Source organism: Lupinus angustifolius, chromosome LG06 (assembly GCF_001865875.1).
Source record: "Lupinus angustifolius cultivar Tanjil chromosome LG06, LupAngTanjil_v1.0, whole genome shotgun sequence".
Lineage (NCBI taxonomy): Eukaryota > Viridiplantae > Streptophyta > Magnoliopsida > Fabales > Fabaceae > Lupinus > Lupinus angustifolius.
The window spans coordinates 28,111,639-28,130,113 of record NC_032014.1 but is presented as its reverse complement, the minus strand read 5'-3'; the positions used below and the strand labels follow the sequence as shown (position 1 = coordinate 28,130,113).

General features: G+C 36.0%; 1 protein-coding gene across 1 annotated transcript; it reads left to right on the top strand.

The window, feature by feature from the left end:
• LOC109350656 (cytochrome c1-2, heme protein, mitochondrial) lies at nucleotides 1,281–12,100 on the top strand. The gene is made up of 8 exons (XM_019591894.1): nucleotides 1,281–1,372; nucleotides 1,988–2,055; nucleotides 2,776–2,990; nucleotides 4,596–4,875; nucleotides 4,960–5,031; nucleotides 11,277–11,393; nucleotides 11,488–11,553; nucleotides 11,653–12,100. Exons 2-8 carry the CDS (start codon nucleotides 1,999–2,001, stop codon nucleotides 11,767–11,769), a joined length of 924 nt encoding a protein of 307 aa, XP_019447439.1. The 5' UTR covers nucleotides 1,281–1,372; nucleotides 1,988–1,998; the 3' UTR covers nucleotides 11,770–12,100.

Below are 18,475 nucleotides of genomic sequence, written 5' to 3'. Positions count from 1 at the left end.
GCATTAAACTCAAACGTAAAAGCAATTCCTACACCATTGTCCATCCCTAGATCAATCATATAGAAAGAAAGAAAATTCAGATCCAGTATCAAGTTTAACTTCCCAGTTAAACTTGAACCTTTAATCATGAAGTTCGTAGCTAATTGAAATCATACAATAAATATGGAACAAACTTTCCAAATTCAAATAACAATAATATAGAATTGAATCCAGAAGTACAAAAGTTAAGAAGATTACATTTCGATTCCCAACTACGAAGAACTAGCCACTCATCCTCGCTATTACAACGCTTAACTCATGAACTAATACAAAAGAAAGTATGTAATAGAATCGTTTCCACGATTTCTATCTTCTTCCTCTCCCCTTTCGTGCTAGCTTTCTTTTTTTTTTCTCAATAAGTTACCACCCTTGGTAACTTTTGAAACTGCTCATGTAGTGCCATATTTCCTAGTCTCGCCCAAGCGAGAAAGCCATCGCCCGGGCGACGACCCAACAGAAACACCAATGATGCGTCGCCCAGTCCCTCGCTTGGGCGAGGGTATCAGGCATTTTTTGAGCATTTTTCTCCCATTTGTTGCTTGAGCGACCATATCATCGCTTGGGCGAGGCTTGTAGTATTCACAACTTCATTCTTCTCCTTTTTCTCCTTTGTTTTCTTCATTTATCAACCTAAAATAACAAAAACCCATGAGTTCTAATGATTAGCAAGATTAACCAGGTTAGTAGGAATAATACGCAGTAATGACATAAAAACATACTTACTGCCCCAAATTTCCTATACATTTCATTATAATTGGGCACTTAACAATTAAACATAAAAAATAATTGCATGAGTCATGATATAATAACAATAAACATGAAAAAGTTGTTTATATATAAAAATATAAATATAACTATATATATTGATCTAAATCATGAACCTAACGAGTTGAACTATATCCAACTCAAGTTCGATTTATTTATTTAACAACCTTAATTTTCATCTCAAGTTTGGTTCATGAATCAAGTTTATCAAACTAAATAATGAGTCGAGTTTCGAACGAACATCAATATCCCTAATTCATCAATTTTCTTTAAGTAATATAAAAATGTTAATGTGTATTTCTAAAATTTTTATTATTAATTATATGACATTCTTTTACTAGACCGAGTTAGAAATCTGGGAGGAGATAGTTGATCGCCATCTATAACTAAAGGCTTAAAAAATTGAAGCTTAATGGGCTTGTAAATGTTTAGCATAAGGCCCATAAAAACAACCGAAAATCCAAAGTATTTGTCGCGGTGCCATCCTCGCGTGCTATAGTCGTGTATCTGGCTGCTGTTGCTCCTTTCTCTTCTCTTCCAACTCCCATCACTAATTCACTTCCTTTTCGTGAGTCCCTTTTCCTCCGATTTATTTATTATTACTTTATATACACTATTACTCTAATTTCAAGATTAGACCTTATCAGATTTTTTAAACACTCTTAATTTTTAAACTTTGTTGCGTTTCGTTTGACTTTGTCGAATTCTTCCTCGTATTTGAGGAAGACTCGGGAGCCATAAAATACACTCATGAGTATGAGTATGCTCCACTCTCAATGTTTCCTTCTTTCTCTTGGTCATCTGATAACCAACTCGGAAACAGACCCTTACTTAATTGTCAATGTGTTATGTTAATAATAATTTGGTTTCTACATGTTGATTAAAATGAGTACATATCATCTATTTGTGGCTACCATTTCTTGCAACAAATGTCGTCGCGATATATTTTTGTTCATTTCGATCCATGTAGCTGACCCCATTCAGTGGGATCGGTTGTTGTTGTTGTATAGTGATCTTTAATTGCAAATTAGGTTTAGTAAACAGTTTGTAACTTTTACTTTGTTCTCATTCACACTCATTATTCAATTTTGTCATCATCACTGTCCTTATGATTTATATATATGTGATATATCAGTAGTTGAATGGTTATTTATTATTGTCTGTTTGTGTAAATAATCTACAGTGTGGACCGATATGGCTGGAGGCGTTATTCAGCAGTTATTGAGGAGGAAACTCCAATCTCAATCTACCGTAAGCGCCATTCCTGCTCTTAATGTTAGTTTGTTGCTTTTCGGTTGGGAGTAGAGTATTTACTTTTTTGTTTATTGTAACCCACATTGAGGTGTGTTTTGAGACACTTAAAGTTCGTTTGCGAGTTGAGTTCTGGAGGGTAAGGAAGGGAAAGGAAAGGTTTCAAACCATCTCGCAAGTGCATTTCATGACTTCCAAGCCTTTCCTTTCCCTCTATTACCCTCCAAAAGTCAACTCGCATACAGACCATTGGGCTTCGTTTGTGAGTTTAGTTTTGGAGGGTAAGGAAAGGAAAAGGAAGGCTTCAGAGCCACAGAATACACTTGTGAATTGGCTTGAAGCCTTTTCTTTTTCTTCCTTCCCCTCCCAAACCTAACTCACAAGCATACCATTAGAATACAATTTGGGGGTTGGGAAAATGTGTTTTCTGATTTAAGAAATGCAAATGTCTGAGTTCAATTTCTGACTTATGTTGTATATATATACATATCTGGATTTATCCATGTCCTTGCTTTTTTGTTCCCCATTAAGTGGGCTGAAAAGTTGGGTCCGGGTCCAACTACTTGTAGCTATCTCCCATTATAGGCTTGACCCTTTTGCAGAATGATATGTAGACATATTCATGCATGTTGTAAGGTTTCAGTGAGTTGATAATAATCTGCATCCTATGGAAAAATTTAATCATGTCTTTTGCTAATAGCATCTTTATACTTGCAACAGAGCACTTCCCTTTTGTCATCCATCGTTGCAAAGAAAGATGATGCTGGCTCTAATGGAAGCAGGTCCATAAGAGCACTTGCTTTAATTGGTGCTGGCATGTCAGGGTTTCTGGGTTTTGCAACAACAGCATCAGCTGATGAAGCTGAGCATGGCCTTGCTTGTCCAAGCTATCCATGGCCTCACGAAGGCATCCTCAGTTCATATGATCATGCTTCGTGAGTTTGACTTGAAATTTTACCCATAGGTTCTGTTATAATATATGAAAAAGTTTTCATGATATCATTATTGTATCTGAGTTTTTAAATGTATTTAGTATTACTAACTATATGTTTTTCTTGATTCGCATCTTTATTTAATTTAATTACGATTAGGACTAAAAGTCTATTAGGATAAATACGGCTATAGGCTTTGTCTTCATCTCATCACATTACCATTATATTAGTTTCAATACCAATCTTTATCTCATATTATTCTAAGTCTACATTCTCTAATTTCCTTCTTCCTTACCTAAATCCTTCCAATTCAACATGGTGTCAGAGCAGTACTATCCTGCCCATTTGCTCTTTTGTATCTGAGTTCGCTAAAAAACAAAACTATGATTACCCACCTCTGTAATGTTCTCTTTCCACATCGTTTCTTTATCTCTCCATTGTCATCAATCTGTCTCCTTTTATGATTATTGTCTCAGATCTGCAACTCTATGTTCCATCTCTAGTCTGATCAACTGCACCACTGTGCCCCTGCCTGAGATTCATCAGACATGCCCAGACTTTCTCTAGATTGTATGAGAGTGTTTTTTTCCACTGTTCAGGCTCTGCTTCTTCAGCCCTCTTCGACTTTTCTGGCCATCTTTGTCCCTTGTCCATCTAAATCCTGCAATTGCAATGGTGTTTTGCTGCCCACATCTGCAGTTTGTTGTTTTTGCCTCAGTATTAGGTTCTGTGGCTTCTTGTCCTAGATACACTAGCCTCATATCCGCCCTCGATGCTGCTAGATACCATATCTGTTCCAGCAGTTTCTATCTACTATCCCACTATTTGATATTTTGATGCATTATGTTTTTTAGTCAATTTTCTTCTAGTGCATTTAAGTGTTACAAGTTCAATCTTAAGAAGCTTTAGCTTGATGGGAAATTTCAGAATTTATCAAAATCACCTCTCTCCTTATCGAATCTTAGAATATTTTATATCCGATATGACCTGGTAGGATTTATTACCAGATTTATTTCCTTATTAAATTTGGACTAGGACTCTACTATTAGGATAAATAAGATTATTGGTTTCGTCCCGAGTATCATCTCATTGCATTATCATTTTATTAGTATCAATCTCATTTCTCATATTATATAACCATTATTTATTCTCTCTTCTCCTCTTTTCTTGCCTAAACCTTTTGAAGAAACTTTTGAGAGTTGTTCGGTTGGAGGAAATAGTTGAGTTACTTAAAAAATATGATGTCATGTGGAACTGTGAATGTTATACTAGCGTGTTTAGAATTTTTGATGTGGTGCCTCATGGAGTGAGGACCTAACTCCATGATTCACAAACGAGGATCAATATGAACACTTGTATCTTTGGATGACAAAACTGGTGGCTTACTCTATTTATTATGCACCGATTGCTAGATTACAATTTTGCTAACAAAGTAATAGCAGTTATAAATTCTGTTAAAGAAGTACTGTCCTCCCGTTGAGGGCATTTTTGGGTGTATTTTCTTAAGTGGAGAATGCACATTCTGCTGCTACATTGCTTTTAAAACAGATTTTGCAGTACTGCAATTATTCTGTGTCTCAGTATTTTCAATTAATATTGCATGAGCAGGATTCGTCGTGGTCATCAAGTTTATACACAAGTCTGTGCTTCCTGCCATTCTATGGGTTTGATATCATACCGTGATTTGGTTGGTGTTGCTTATACAGAAGACGAGGTTAAGGCTATGGCTGCTGAGATTGAGGTGGTTGATGGCCCTAATGATGAGGGTGAGATGTTTACACGCCCTGGTAAACTAAGCGATCGTTTTCCTCAGCCATATCCAAATGAAGCAGCTGCTAGGTTTGCTAATGGAGGGGCTTATCCTCCAGATCTAAGTCTTATTACCAAAGTAATGTCAATTACTTGCTAGTGACGTCTCTAGAATTTTCTATTCTATGTGTATCAGAAATATATTTATCCTTTTGTTTTTTAGGCCCGTCACAATGGTCAGAACTATGTATTTGCCCTTTTGACCGGTTATCGTGACCCACCTGCTGGTGTTTCGGTAAATTCTTCTTCACCCTCTTTCTTAAATCTTATATTTTATCTTGTAAAATAGCATTTCTACATTTTGCTAGTTGTCTGATGGAAAATGCCAGGCCACCTGATTTGTGGTTCTGAACTAAATAAAATCTGCTATAATCTCCTGGTGGTTGTGAATTAAGGGTCAAATATGTTTTATTTTCATGTCCTTTTTCCATGAATGTTATAATCTCCTGAAGTATGTATCTGATGCATAGTAGAGGTGGGGACTGTTGAAGAGCCTTCAAAGACTGGTTCAGAAGTAAATAAAATGTGTTACTAATCTCTTAGTGCTTTTGAATTAAGTTTAAGCACAGTCTACTACTGATATTGTCAACTATGTTTTTTCCATGTCCTTTTTTCGTGCACACTAATTAGTACGTGTCTGATGCATAGTAGGGGTGGGGACAGTTGAAGGCTCTATCTTGATATTGCTCTTTTCGACAGCACTTCATGGATAGCTAATATTATGCCTTTTGACATTAAGCATGTTTTCCTTTGCATATCATATAACCATTTTCAGTTTCAACAGCATTCTTTATTGATAAAGCATATTATGGTTAACATACAGTAACACAGTGCACACACACTGATAGACTGCTGTTTCCAGAGATCAGATTTGCACAGAAAGCAATAGTAAAAACAGTAAGAAGAATAGAATAAATGAAAATGAATGGTAAACCGTATAATTGTATTCCTGTATCAAGATCTGGTTACACTTATGAAAAACCTATTGATAGACATAGCTACCAATCCATAGAGAAATATCTATTCTCTATTCTCTTTCTATAACTGTATTTCTGCCTACCCTCTCTCCTTTCCCCATGTGTTATATACCAACCGAATTGCCCCTTTGCTTTGCCAACTCAGCCTTTTTCCCACGTCTCCTTTCATACACTCTCCATATCTTGGGCTTGATTCCTTCTTCATGGCCCACTGTGTCTCTATCAATTGCACCTGTCTGAAAAACAGCCTTGTCCTCAAGGCTAAAATCTGGAAATTGACCTTGAATGACATCATTATCCTCCCAAGTGACATCCTCTACCGATTTGTTCTTCCATTGGATAAGACTTTGAGGAACCGACACACCCTCTTTTACCATCCAGCGAGAACCAACAACCTTTTCCGGATATACGTCATTAACCGTGTCCAATCCTAACTCTTTAGGAAGATCCCCATGTGATTGATAGTTGCCAATAGCTCTCTTAAGTAAAGATACATGAAACACCGGGTGTATTTTAGAGGACTCCGGTAGTGAAAGCTTATAGGCCACTTCTCCTCGTTTAGCAACAATTTGAAATGGGCCATAGAACCGGGCAGCCAACTTCTGGTTGATTCTTTTCATCACAGATTGTTGACGATGAGGCCTTAATTTGAGAAACACCCAATCACCCACCTCAAAGTGCACATTCCGCCGGCCTTTGTCTGCGTATTTTGTCATTTGCTGCTGGGCTCTTAACAAATGGAGCTTAAGTTGACTCAATGCCTCATCTCTTTCACTCAAGTCTAATGCCACTGCTGCTACCTTGGTTTCATTGCTGAGAAAACGCAGAATCTGAGGTGGAGGTCGTCCATATACTACCTCAAAAGGAGTGGTTCCAAGTGAGACATGAAAAGTGGTATTATACCAAAATTCCGCCCAAGGAATCCAATGCGACCATGTTTTCGGTTGATCGGATGCAAAACAGCGGAGATAGCTCTCTAAGCACCTGTTAATCACCTCGGTTTGCCCATCCGTTTCAGGATGATAAGCGGAGCTCATTTTTAACTGTGTCCCTTGCATTTTGAATAATTCCATCCAAAAGTGACTTACAAAAAGAGGATCCCTATCACTTAAGAGTGTCAAAGGAATACCATGCAACCTTATTATCTCCTTCACAAACAAATCAGCCACCGTTTTCGCAGTGTAAGGATGTTTCAACAACAAGAAATGGCTGTATTTTGAAAGCCGATCCACCACAACTAGGACAACATCAAACCCTTTTGATTTAGGAAGACCCGTAACAAAGTCTAGGGAAACGTCCTCTCAAATCGCATTCGGAATAGGAAGAGGTTGAAGAAGACCCCCAGGGGTAGTAGCAGCATATTTTTGTCTTTGACACGTGTCACATGCCCGCACATAATCACGGATCACGCGTTGCATACCTGGCCAATACAGATTTGCTGCAATCCTCCTATAAGTTCTGAAGAAACCCGAATGACCACCCATTGGTGTAGCATGAAATTCTTTAAGGAGTAGAGGAATAATCTTGGATGTAGGAGATATCACCAATCGTCCGTGATAGAACAATATGCCTTGTTGAACAGTATACCCTTTCCTTGCGGCTGGATTAACATTCACCTCCTGCACTATGCCTTGTATGACTGTATCATTTTTTACCTCGTCTAACAGCCTTTCCGCATCCAACCACGTCGGGTATGACACCATGGCAGCCAAGTCCACCTCGTCATGACATCTTGACAGTGCGTCTGCTGCCTTATTTTCAGATCCCGGTTTGTATATGACCTCAAACTGATACCCCAAGAGTTTTGCTAACCAACATTGTTGATCAGGAGAAGAAACCCTTTGTTGGAGAAAGTACTTCAAGCTTTTGTGATCCGTATAAACCACAAATGGTTTTCCCAACAAGTAGTGTCTCCAATGTTGAATAGCAAGAACCAAAGCCATCAACTCTTTCTCATACACAGATTTAGCCAAGTTTCCCGCCGATAGAGCCTTGCTGAAAAAAGCAAGAGGTTGCTTCTTTTGCATGAGAACTGCACCTATACCTCTTCCTGCTGCATCACATTCTACTTCAAACTGTAACGTAAAATCCGGTAACAGTAGCACCGGAGATGTGGTCATTAACAATTTCAGCTTGTGAAAAGCTTCCAAAGCCGAGGGGTTCCATAAGAAGTTGTCCTTCTTAGTGAGTTCAGTCAACGGTTTAGCAACCTTCCCATAGTCACGGATGAACTTTCTATAGTAACCCGTAAGACCAAGAAAACCACGGACGCCCTTAACCGTTTTGGGCTCTGGCCATTCCACCACGCATTTCACTTTTTCCGGGTCCACGGCAACGCCACTTCCCGAAATCACATGGCCCAAATAATTGACGCTTTGACACCCAAATTTGCACTTCTTCTTGTTAGCAACAAAACAATGTTCCTGCAACACTTGTAATACTTGACGCAAATGATTCAAATGTTCTTCTTCATTCCTGCTATACACCAAAATGTCGTCAAAAAATACCAAAACAAAGTGACGAAGAAAAGGTCGAAATACATCATTCATAGTTGCTTGAAATGTTGCTGGAGCATTCATTAACCCAAACGGCATAACAAGATATTCATAGTGTCCATTATGTGTTCGAAAAGCAGTTTTATGAATATCGGATTCAAGAACACGAATCTGATGATAACCCGACCGCAAGTCAATCTTAGAAAATATAGTTGACCCAAATAACTCATCCAACAACTCATCAACAATTGGAATAGGATACTTATCCGGGATAGTCGCTTTGTTCAGGGCCCTGTAATCAACACACATACGCCACGAACCGTCCTTCTTCTTCACTAGAATCACAGGACTAGAGAACGCACTAACACTGGGTCGGATGACTCCTGCTTCTAACAATTCCAAGACTTGTCTCTCAATCTCATCTTTTTGATGATGAGGATATTTGTAGGGTCTAACATTAACCGGTCCGGTACCTGCAATCAACTGGATACAATGAACTTGATTTCTCTCCGGAGGTAGACTTATATGCTCTTTAAAGACTGCTGGAAAATGATTCAGAAGCTGCACCACCGTGGGCTGTTCTACCACCACCATTCCACTACCCTCCTTCCTCTTTTGCCCCCACCACCATTGCTGGTCATTTGAGTTCCCTTCTAGGAATGAATTTAGGAACCCGTGCCTATCCATACTTCCCTTTTTGCTTTGAAGTTTCACCATTACCCCTTCATGACAGAATTGCATAGTAAGATGTTTCCAATCCATCATAACCTTCCCCAATGTACTCAACCACGATACTCCCAACACCACATCCAAACCTCCTAATTCCAGCACCAGAGCATCCACTTCAAATACATGGGACCCAAGATTAATAAAGATACCCTTACAGATTCCTTTGGAGACAATTTTGTGACCATCCCCGAGTTTAATAGTGCGTGCTGTCATGGGAGTGATTGTGAGCCCTAACGCCATTGTAATTGCAGGGGAAATGAAATTGTGGCTAGCCCCACTATCTATTAACACCATCACTTCGATACCTGCCAACCGCCCCTCCAATTTCATGGTGTTATATTCCCCCATGCTTCCCAAAACTCCTAGCACCTTACATTCAGCCTCCCCATCTTCATCTTCGTCGGTGGCAGTAGCTTCAATGGCGATGATCTCGCCATCTTCTTCCGCTGATTCTCCTTCCCCCAAAATCAGAAGTCTTAGGGCACGTTCTGGGCACTTATGTTGGGTGGGATGATATTTCCCCCCACACTTGAAGCAAAGACCCTTCGCTCTTCTCTCCATGACTTCTTCATATGTAAGGCTCTTTGTCCCACGCCAACGATCTGAAGCATTATTTCGTGATTCAGAATCGCTTTTCCTCCCTGTTGCAATTGACGAAGAAGTGGGGTTTGTAATCGGGTTAGAAAAACCCGATTTGGAACCCACGGATTGAGCTGGGTTATTCCAACCCGAGTGGGAACTTCCCTTTTTGTGCACTTGGGCTCCTCCAGATCTATTAAAATTTCCAGGCCCATTCCACATATTGCGACCCACCGAATATTTTTTGCTAAAACTCCTCTCTCCCTCGTCATCTTCTTCCCTCAACTCTTCTTCAATGTCCTTCGCCATTCTCATCATCTCCAAGCGAGATTTAGGGTTCAAGGTGTGGACTCTTCGTCGAATCTGGGGTTTCAAACCACTCATGAAGTACCCCAAATATTGTTCTTCAGGCAGACGTCCCACTTGAGAAGACAACAATTCAAAAGCTTCAACAAACTCCTCCACACTGCCCAGTTGTCGTAGAGTAGAAAGTTCCTCCAAGCGAGATTTAGGGTTCAAGGTGCGGACTCTTCGTCGAATCTGGGGTTTCAAACCACTCATGAAGTACCCCAAATATTGTTCTTCAGGCAGACGTCCCACTTGAGAAGACAACAATTCAAAAGCTTCAACAAACTCCTCCACACTGCCCAGTTGTCGTAGAGTAGAAAGTTCCTCAAACGGATTTTCCAATCTTCGGCCTCCATACCGCGCAATCAAAGCTTTCTTTAATTTCTCCCATGAGAGAGCATCCTCTGTTTCCAGCAATAGATTGAACCAGTGGATTGTGGTTCCTTCCATGCTTACCCGAGCCAGTTTCAATTTCATCTCCTCAGGTGTGTTTTGGACATCGAAATAAATCTCAGCACGTGTAATCCATGCTACCGGGTCGTCACCTTCAAAAACGGGTAGCTTCACCTTCTTCCCCGATAAACGCGATTCACTCTGCGTAGTTTCCCCTGATGATTGTTCAACCTCTCTGTTACCACTTCTCTGTCCAAGTTGTTGGCTCAATTCTGCGAGAACCAAGCTTTGTGTTTGCATTTGAGCTACCAATGATTGAATGGCAGTTCTGACCTCCCCCATCTGTTCCTCCAGAATTTCAACCCTATCAGACATCTTCGGTGGCATCTACTGCTGTAGGCTTCTCCTTCGTCTTCGATCCGGCAGGTCGGACCAATTGATAGACTGCTGTTTCCAGAGATCAGATTTGCACAGAAAGCAATAGTAAAAACAGTAAGAAGAATAGAATAAATGAAAATGAATGGTAAACCGTATGATTGTATTCCTGTATCAAGATCTGGTTACACTTATGAAAAACCTATTGATAGACATAGCTACCAATCCATAGAGAAATATCTATTCTCTATTCTCTTTCTATAACTGTATTTCTGCCTACCCTCTCTCCTTTCCCCATGTGTTATATACCAACCGAATTGCCCCTTTGCTTTGCCAACTCAGCCTTTTTCCCACGTCTCCTTTCATACACTCTCCATATCTTGGGCTTGATTCCTTCTTCATGGCCCACTGTGTCTCTATCACACACAATGTAGAAATAGTGTTTGTGAGAAATTGTGTCTGCTTACACAGTACATCGCCCATACTCCACCGTAAAAGTTCATATGATTATTGTATCCCCATACCAATGTGCCAATATTGTGTGCTTATACATTTATTTATGGCTCTTTAAAATATTAATGTAGATTAGAGAGGGACTCCATTATAATCCTTATTTTCCCGGTGGAGCAATCGCCATGCCTAAAATGCTTAATGATGGTGCTGTCGAATATGAAGATGGTACCCCAGCAACCGAAGCTCAGGTATTTGTTTCTGGATGGATGGTTTTAATATATCTTCTTACAAATGCATTAAAATGGATTGAAGAATAAAGGTTATTTTCTTGTTTTGCTTCAGATGGGGAAAGATATAGTGTCATTCTTAACTTGGGCCGCAGAACCTGAGATGGAAGAGAGAAAACTGGTATGTTTCCTTTGTTATCCTTTTCCTTCCATGTATCGCAAGATCTTAGTTACATGATACTCGTGTTTATCCTTTTCTAATGCCAATATGCATATGCAGATGGGTTTTAAATGGATTTTTGTACTGTCACTGGCACTACTCCAAGCTGCATATTACCGTCGCTTGAGATGGTCGGTTCTGAAATCTCGCAAGCTGGTTCTTGATGTTGTCAACTAGCTGCCTTCAAGTTTCATTTTCACTGCAGCGAAGAATACCATCGCTAATAAATTTTTCATATGATTAAGTTGTTTAATCCTCAAATTCCTTCAACACAACACAGTTAGTGGTTAATGGAGCAACTGGAAGAGTGTTCTAATTTTGTTTGAGATAGAAATAAGGTGTTCAAAATGAGAGATGCTTTAATTTACTTTTCTCCTCCATCTTGGACCTGTGTATTAAACATTCTCTGAGATGTACTTATATTTTGATTCACACTGAGTTTTATGAAAATTTCATAAGGTAATTGCCCCCATTGGAAATTAGAAAGCAAGGTTTCATTTTTGCTTTAGCTTCATTCTGTTGGGTAACTAGTGGTGCTTAAGGGTGAGGGCATGAGTATGAACCTTGAGTTCATATGAAATTTCTCTTATGATCCCACGGAAATTTGGTTTGTTTGTGCGTTGAGAAGTTTGTATTGTGATCTTGAGATTATAAGTTCAAATTTTTGAAACTTGCTCGGGAGAGTGTTCTCTCTAGACTCCATTGAGTGAAAGTCTTGTAGGGTTACCTCAAAGAAAATAAATCCAACATCATTCAAACAATTTAGTTGATGTATGAAATTGTTTTTATATAAAAACAAAATGGTTGAATTCGTTGCAAGTTGTTTTTGAATTCTTCAATAAAGATTTTATTTTTACAATATTGTGTAGGGGTGTAGGAGTTTGGATTGATTTGATTTTTAGTGCATTTTATAAACTGAATTGAGTTCAGTTTAATTCGGTTAATGTTAAAATTTTATGTAAAAAGTAAACCGGACTAAACATGAACTGTTTGACTTGTTTCCATGATTTGCTGTTTTTTTTTAAAAAAATTGTGCAGTACTTCAAATCATTCATGAAACACCGTTTCTTCATTTCAACTATCATTTTAATTAACAAACTAATATATATATTCTAAAATTTAAAATACAATTCATATGCATAATTAAGCAACACAATGTTTCATCATTTTCTATAAAAATATTTTTAAAAATAAACAAAATAGCACACATGTCACATTTTTATTGGCCAAATGAAATAAGTTATCTTCTAATATGAGAAGATGCATTATTCTCATAGAAAATTGGTAAAAGACTACTATAACAAAAATGAGCAAGATATTCTTATATGCTTGATTATCATTCGGACATAATGTGATTAACAATATGTCACTTACATAAGCATTTCAAGTTCAAATTCATCGGGGATCTTTTATGAATATATATATATGTGTATGTTTTTAGGAAGAAATTAACATATATTAAAGAATTAATACAAAGTTTATATATATATCCATACTTGAAACTTTTTTGAACAAAATTGTAAAGATTTAATGCTAATAAAAATGTTCTTTAATTGTTAATGTACTTGATATACTATTGATAGTAAGGAACACTAATTATTGATTTACTTGGATGTTATGCTTCATAATATAGGTATACACCAATTCTAAGCATGCTAAATATTTTTATTCAAGTTTTTCAATTTCAAATCAAATAAGCAATTATCTGTGAAGAGTAAAGAAGATTAACATTTCTTACGTTATATGAAAAAAGTTATATAATATATTAAATCATTCATTTCTATTTCGTTAGGAAATACTCATGGATATATTTATTCTATAAAAATAAAAATTCTTAACTTCTCACAAGAACAAAATCATATGTTTAAGGAATCACATGTAAATACAATTGTGAAAATAAATTCAATTTTTATAACCGCAAGACAACAACAAAACTAACTAGAAATAAATAAAATTTTAGTACAGTGTATTGATAATAAGATCATTACATTTAAAAGAGTAAAGCTCTAAATCTGAATATATTTTAGTCAATATGACATTTCATTTATTCTTCCATCTTATATCAAATAATGAAAAAAAAATTAAGGTATGGTTCAGTTCAAGATATTCTTGAATATCTAGAATCCCAAACTCAATTGATCTTAAACAATTCTTTCAAAAAAGAACTAAACAAAAATCTCAAGAATTGTGAACCAAACCAATTTTAAACAATTTTTTCAAAAAGAGAATTGAATCGAATTGCGAATTCAAACCAAACCAAATCTTTTTTGTTTGGTTTGGTCCCATTAATTTCATAGTTTAAATTAGAACTTCTTACACTCTTATGGGTAATAAAGTCAAATGCCATATACATCTCGTCATTAGAGAAGATGCTATGGTTGAGATTTGGGATGGGTGAAGAGAGTGTAATTGTTGGAGTTGAGATTGTAATTGACAATAGCACCTTTTTTTGGTTAAAAATTTTCAAATTTTCTTTAAGATTTTAGTTAGATATCCTTCTATAAAATGGGTTATTTCAAATAGCATATTAACATTCTGTTGAGTTGTTTAAAATGTTTCTTTTCTGTTTTAAATTCTCGTGTTTTTAAAATTCTTTGTCCAAATATATATGTTGTATTTGTTTAAGTATAATCAATAATATTCTTATATTAAGGAATTAATCACTTTTTAGTATATGATTGTTCTTTTCAACAAGTTTATTCTCAGAAATCTAGTACTTCACTTTTTTTGAACTACTAAGTGCATCCCCTCATGTTTTTGGGTAAGGACCCTTTTGAGTTCATGGCTATCTCTCTCAAGATGTGTCGCTCCCAAGAGTTAAATCCTCAACCTTATGGATCTAGTGATGACGTACACCACTTAACCTTTAACCAATATGATAGATGAGTATTTAGTGAAACCTTATATAATTATATTAACTTGGTATACATGTTAGACGAAGTCTCCTTTGATATTTACATTAATGTCTAATATGTGGTAATCTGAACCATTAATTTCAATAGATGGATGATATCTCCATGTAATTAAAAAAATTAAAATAATTCAGATTTTACATTTTAAAAAGGGTTTTTCAATTAAAATAAAATATTAGCCACATCATCTAATGTTGTCGTATACGAACAGGTTTTCGATATGAAATTGTTGCCTTGCCTAAGCCCAATTGAAATATGTTTTAGTTTAAGGTAAAGTGCTAAACAAATATTTTTCATTCATTTCTCATCCATCAACTTGTTTGCTTTGGATTTATTGGAGTATCTACTAGCATCTATGTATATGGAAAAGACTGTTGAAATCAGTGAGAATTCTCCATTTCTGGAAGATTTGGAAATGCTTAGAACTGTACATGTCGAGCAATTGCCGACGAAACCGATGCTTTAAATTGTGAATGTGGTTGCAATTACGATTACAATTGTAGTAACTATAATTATAATCAATGTGGTAGTTGTGATGTGAATTGTTGTTATTAAACTGTGAATTATTTTTAATTAGAAGTATATTTTTGAATTCAATGCAACTTGATGTAGTTCGATGCAGCCCAAACGTGGTCGAATGCGATTGTGTTACAGCTCGATATAGTTATATCATTGTAATCTAATGTCATACCGCAATTGCAATGTGACGCGGTCACTGTAATCGCAATATTGCAGCTTTATCACGTGATGTGATCCACAATATAAATCACTGGATGAGACTAGTTCTGATCACTCTCAAGGTTTCATATTTAGAGTACTTCATCATCGAGGGAAGTTGACAAAATATAGAATTATAGAGTCAGATGTAATGGAAAAGATATACTCTTCACAGTACTTCATTCTCCATTGGAATGTGAGCTAGAATTTTTTTAAAATTATTTAATTTAAAAAAATGGATTCTTAGTACCGGAGAGCAATGTTGTTAAAACTATTTCATACTGGCCGATTCAATCAGTAAACCAATGAATAGGTCTTAATATCGGTACGGTACAATACTTATACCAGTCATACAATCATACCAGTTAAAATCGACTAAAACTGATCACACTGACCGGTTGTCAACTGAACCGTACTGGTCATACCAGCCACTTTTTATTAAAATTAATTTTTTAATGAAAATAAAAAATATTGGTTTGATATTGATTTTTCAACATTAATGTTAATATATTATATATGTATATATGTATATCTAATTTCATCGGTATGCGGTTTAATTAATGAACTACTGGTTGAACCGCTATACCACTATATCAATACGAATTTGATGACCGTATTAGAAATCTATTAAATGCCAAAATACCAGCATGCATGTGGCAAGAATTAAAGTGAGCTCAAGTGATAGAGTTATAGGACATAAAAGGGTGAGAAGGGTTTACATCTTGACAATTTCATAATTTCAGAGTTATAGCCATGAATTCATATTTATTTCTATCAATATCTCTTCTAGTTCTAGCCTTCTTGGTTTCATTTTCACACAATATTGGAAAGTTGAATGCTTTTAATCCTTTTATAACGTTTTCTCAACACTTCTATCAAATTTTGGCTAAAGATATCTCATACGTTTTAACAACTTCTTAATGATGAGGGTTGGTTGCTGTGGCTTGAAGGAAGAGGGTCTACTCTATCATTGTCTATATTTATAATGATGATGACAAATATTTGTAGGGTCAAATGATAATTTATAAGGTATGAATATAATTATGATATCAGTTTGATCAAATGCAAGAGTTGTTAGGTTGTCATAATGACTTATTTATCATGTCTTAATATTTTAATTTTAGGTATATTTTGAAAGGAAAAATAAATGTTCAAACTAGAGTATTCCGAGTAAACTTGTGACACCATATTCGTTAATTGTTGGATCGAGATGATATTTAGATATGATGTTTCTAACATGAAATTTCACTATGAATGGTTTGAATGACAAATTATGCAATGAAGCTCTGCCCGGGCGAGCTGTAACTTGTAGAGTGAAATTACACAACAACCGTAGATAGTGCGGGTAAAATTGTAACACAACATTCATTCACCGTTAGATCGAGCAAATTTTAGGATGTTGTTCTTAACATATGGATCTTCAATTTGAATGGTCAGATTGATAGGATGTTTATTATGATATTTGTTATGAGATTTATTAGAAAAGTAGTAGCATATGATAATTGTTATTTAGATTTAATTAAATAGTTGATATCACATTAGTATTTCTAGAATATTCTAGTGTTATAAGATGATGACACTTGCGCGGACATTATCATGTTATGTTTTTTTCATTCTCTTTAAATAGGTTATTGTTCATCCATAATAAAATCAATGAAATATGGAGAACTTAGTGTTTATTTTAATCTCCTTAGTTTATCTCTTGTAGAGTAGAGTAATTTTATATTGTTCTTGGTATATTGCTATCGCTATCGCTAAACGAGACACATCATGCTAAGCGAGAGTTAGGCATAATGTTGGGTGGCTATTTTCACCGAAGAAACCTCTCGCTGAGTGAAAATGAGTGAATTTACAAAACTAAAGAAAAACATGATTTTTGAATTCTAATTCTTCCTACTTCCTTCGGTTTTTATTTTTTAGGCTTATGCTTGTAGTTTTAGGGTTTTTGCAACCCATTAGATAAGGAAGAGTTGTAAACTGAAGATATTACAACCTTGTAGAGCTCACCTTGACGTTCTTCTATTGAAGGTCTTCATCTTCTCTTCTCCATTGTGTTGGGTTCCATGAAAGTGAACAACTAACTCCTCTCTTATTGGGATTAGATGTAACTACTCACTTTGTATGTAACTATTTGGATTCATTTCAATTTATTTTGTTTATGCAATGATTTTTATGTTTTATTCTTGTTCTTAATGTTTATTTTAGTTTGATTACCTAAAGCGTGATTTTAGATGTTGAATGTGGTGATGAAAAATACATTTGTGAGTTTGAACTAGAATATATCATCTACTGAGTCTAATTTCTAGGAATAGAGTTAGATTGGTTAGTCAAGATAATATCCAAGCTTATTACAATTTGTTTTGTAAATCATTCAAGGAATTGATGGTTAGGAAAATGAGTTGTCGATCTTCTCATTATGAAACTAATGATGCTAGATAGAAATGATGTTGAGGAAATCAAAATATAGATAAAGATAGTTTTCTGAGGTAAACCATTTAGAAATTGAAAGGTCAATTAGCGAAATGTAATCCAACGCTTTTACTACATCTAACTTGATTGGTATCTAGTTATTTAGTTACAAAATCAAAAATCTTTTGGTAAAACTCTCATATTAAAACCATAATTATTGTCGAATGACTTAATGTCGTCCAAGTCCTTATCATTATTATAACTCTTTATACTTGTTTGAAACAGTCCAATTCAATATTTCATTGACTGATTTGATGGTTAGCAAGCCACAATCAATCACGTAGATAGTGTCCTTCACACCTAAACACAAAAGATTAGGGACTCCCATGACAATAATTGTCCCGCTGATAGATGTGTTGGTGTCATGATGAACAATATTCTTTTAATTTGCATCCTGGCTCTATTAGGGTTGCTCTTAGAATCAAGGGAATGATATGTAATCTCTTATTTTTAGTCCAAACCACATAAGGTATCTCAATGACCCCTTTATTATGAGGTAAATTGGTAAGGCCCAAGACCTTATACAATATTTGATTTTCTACCTTAGAGGAATCATGTGTTTTGCTAGCCACAATTGTCAATTTGAGGTGGGACCACAAGGAATCTTCCCCTTAGGATTTGACAATATATTTTTCCTTTATTATTGTGCTTCATTTTGGTGATAATTAACCACTCACCATGAAAGTTCTCGTCCAAATTTGAATTTTGAAAATTCAAAACAAGATTATCATTGATTACCTTATATATTTTTTACACTACCTTACACCATCGCCATTATAATGAAG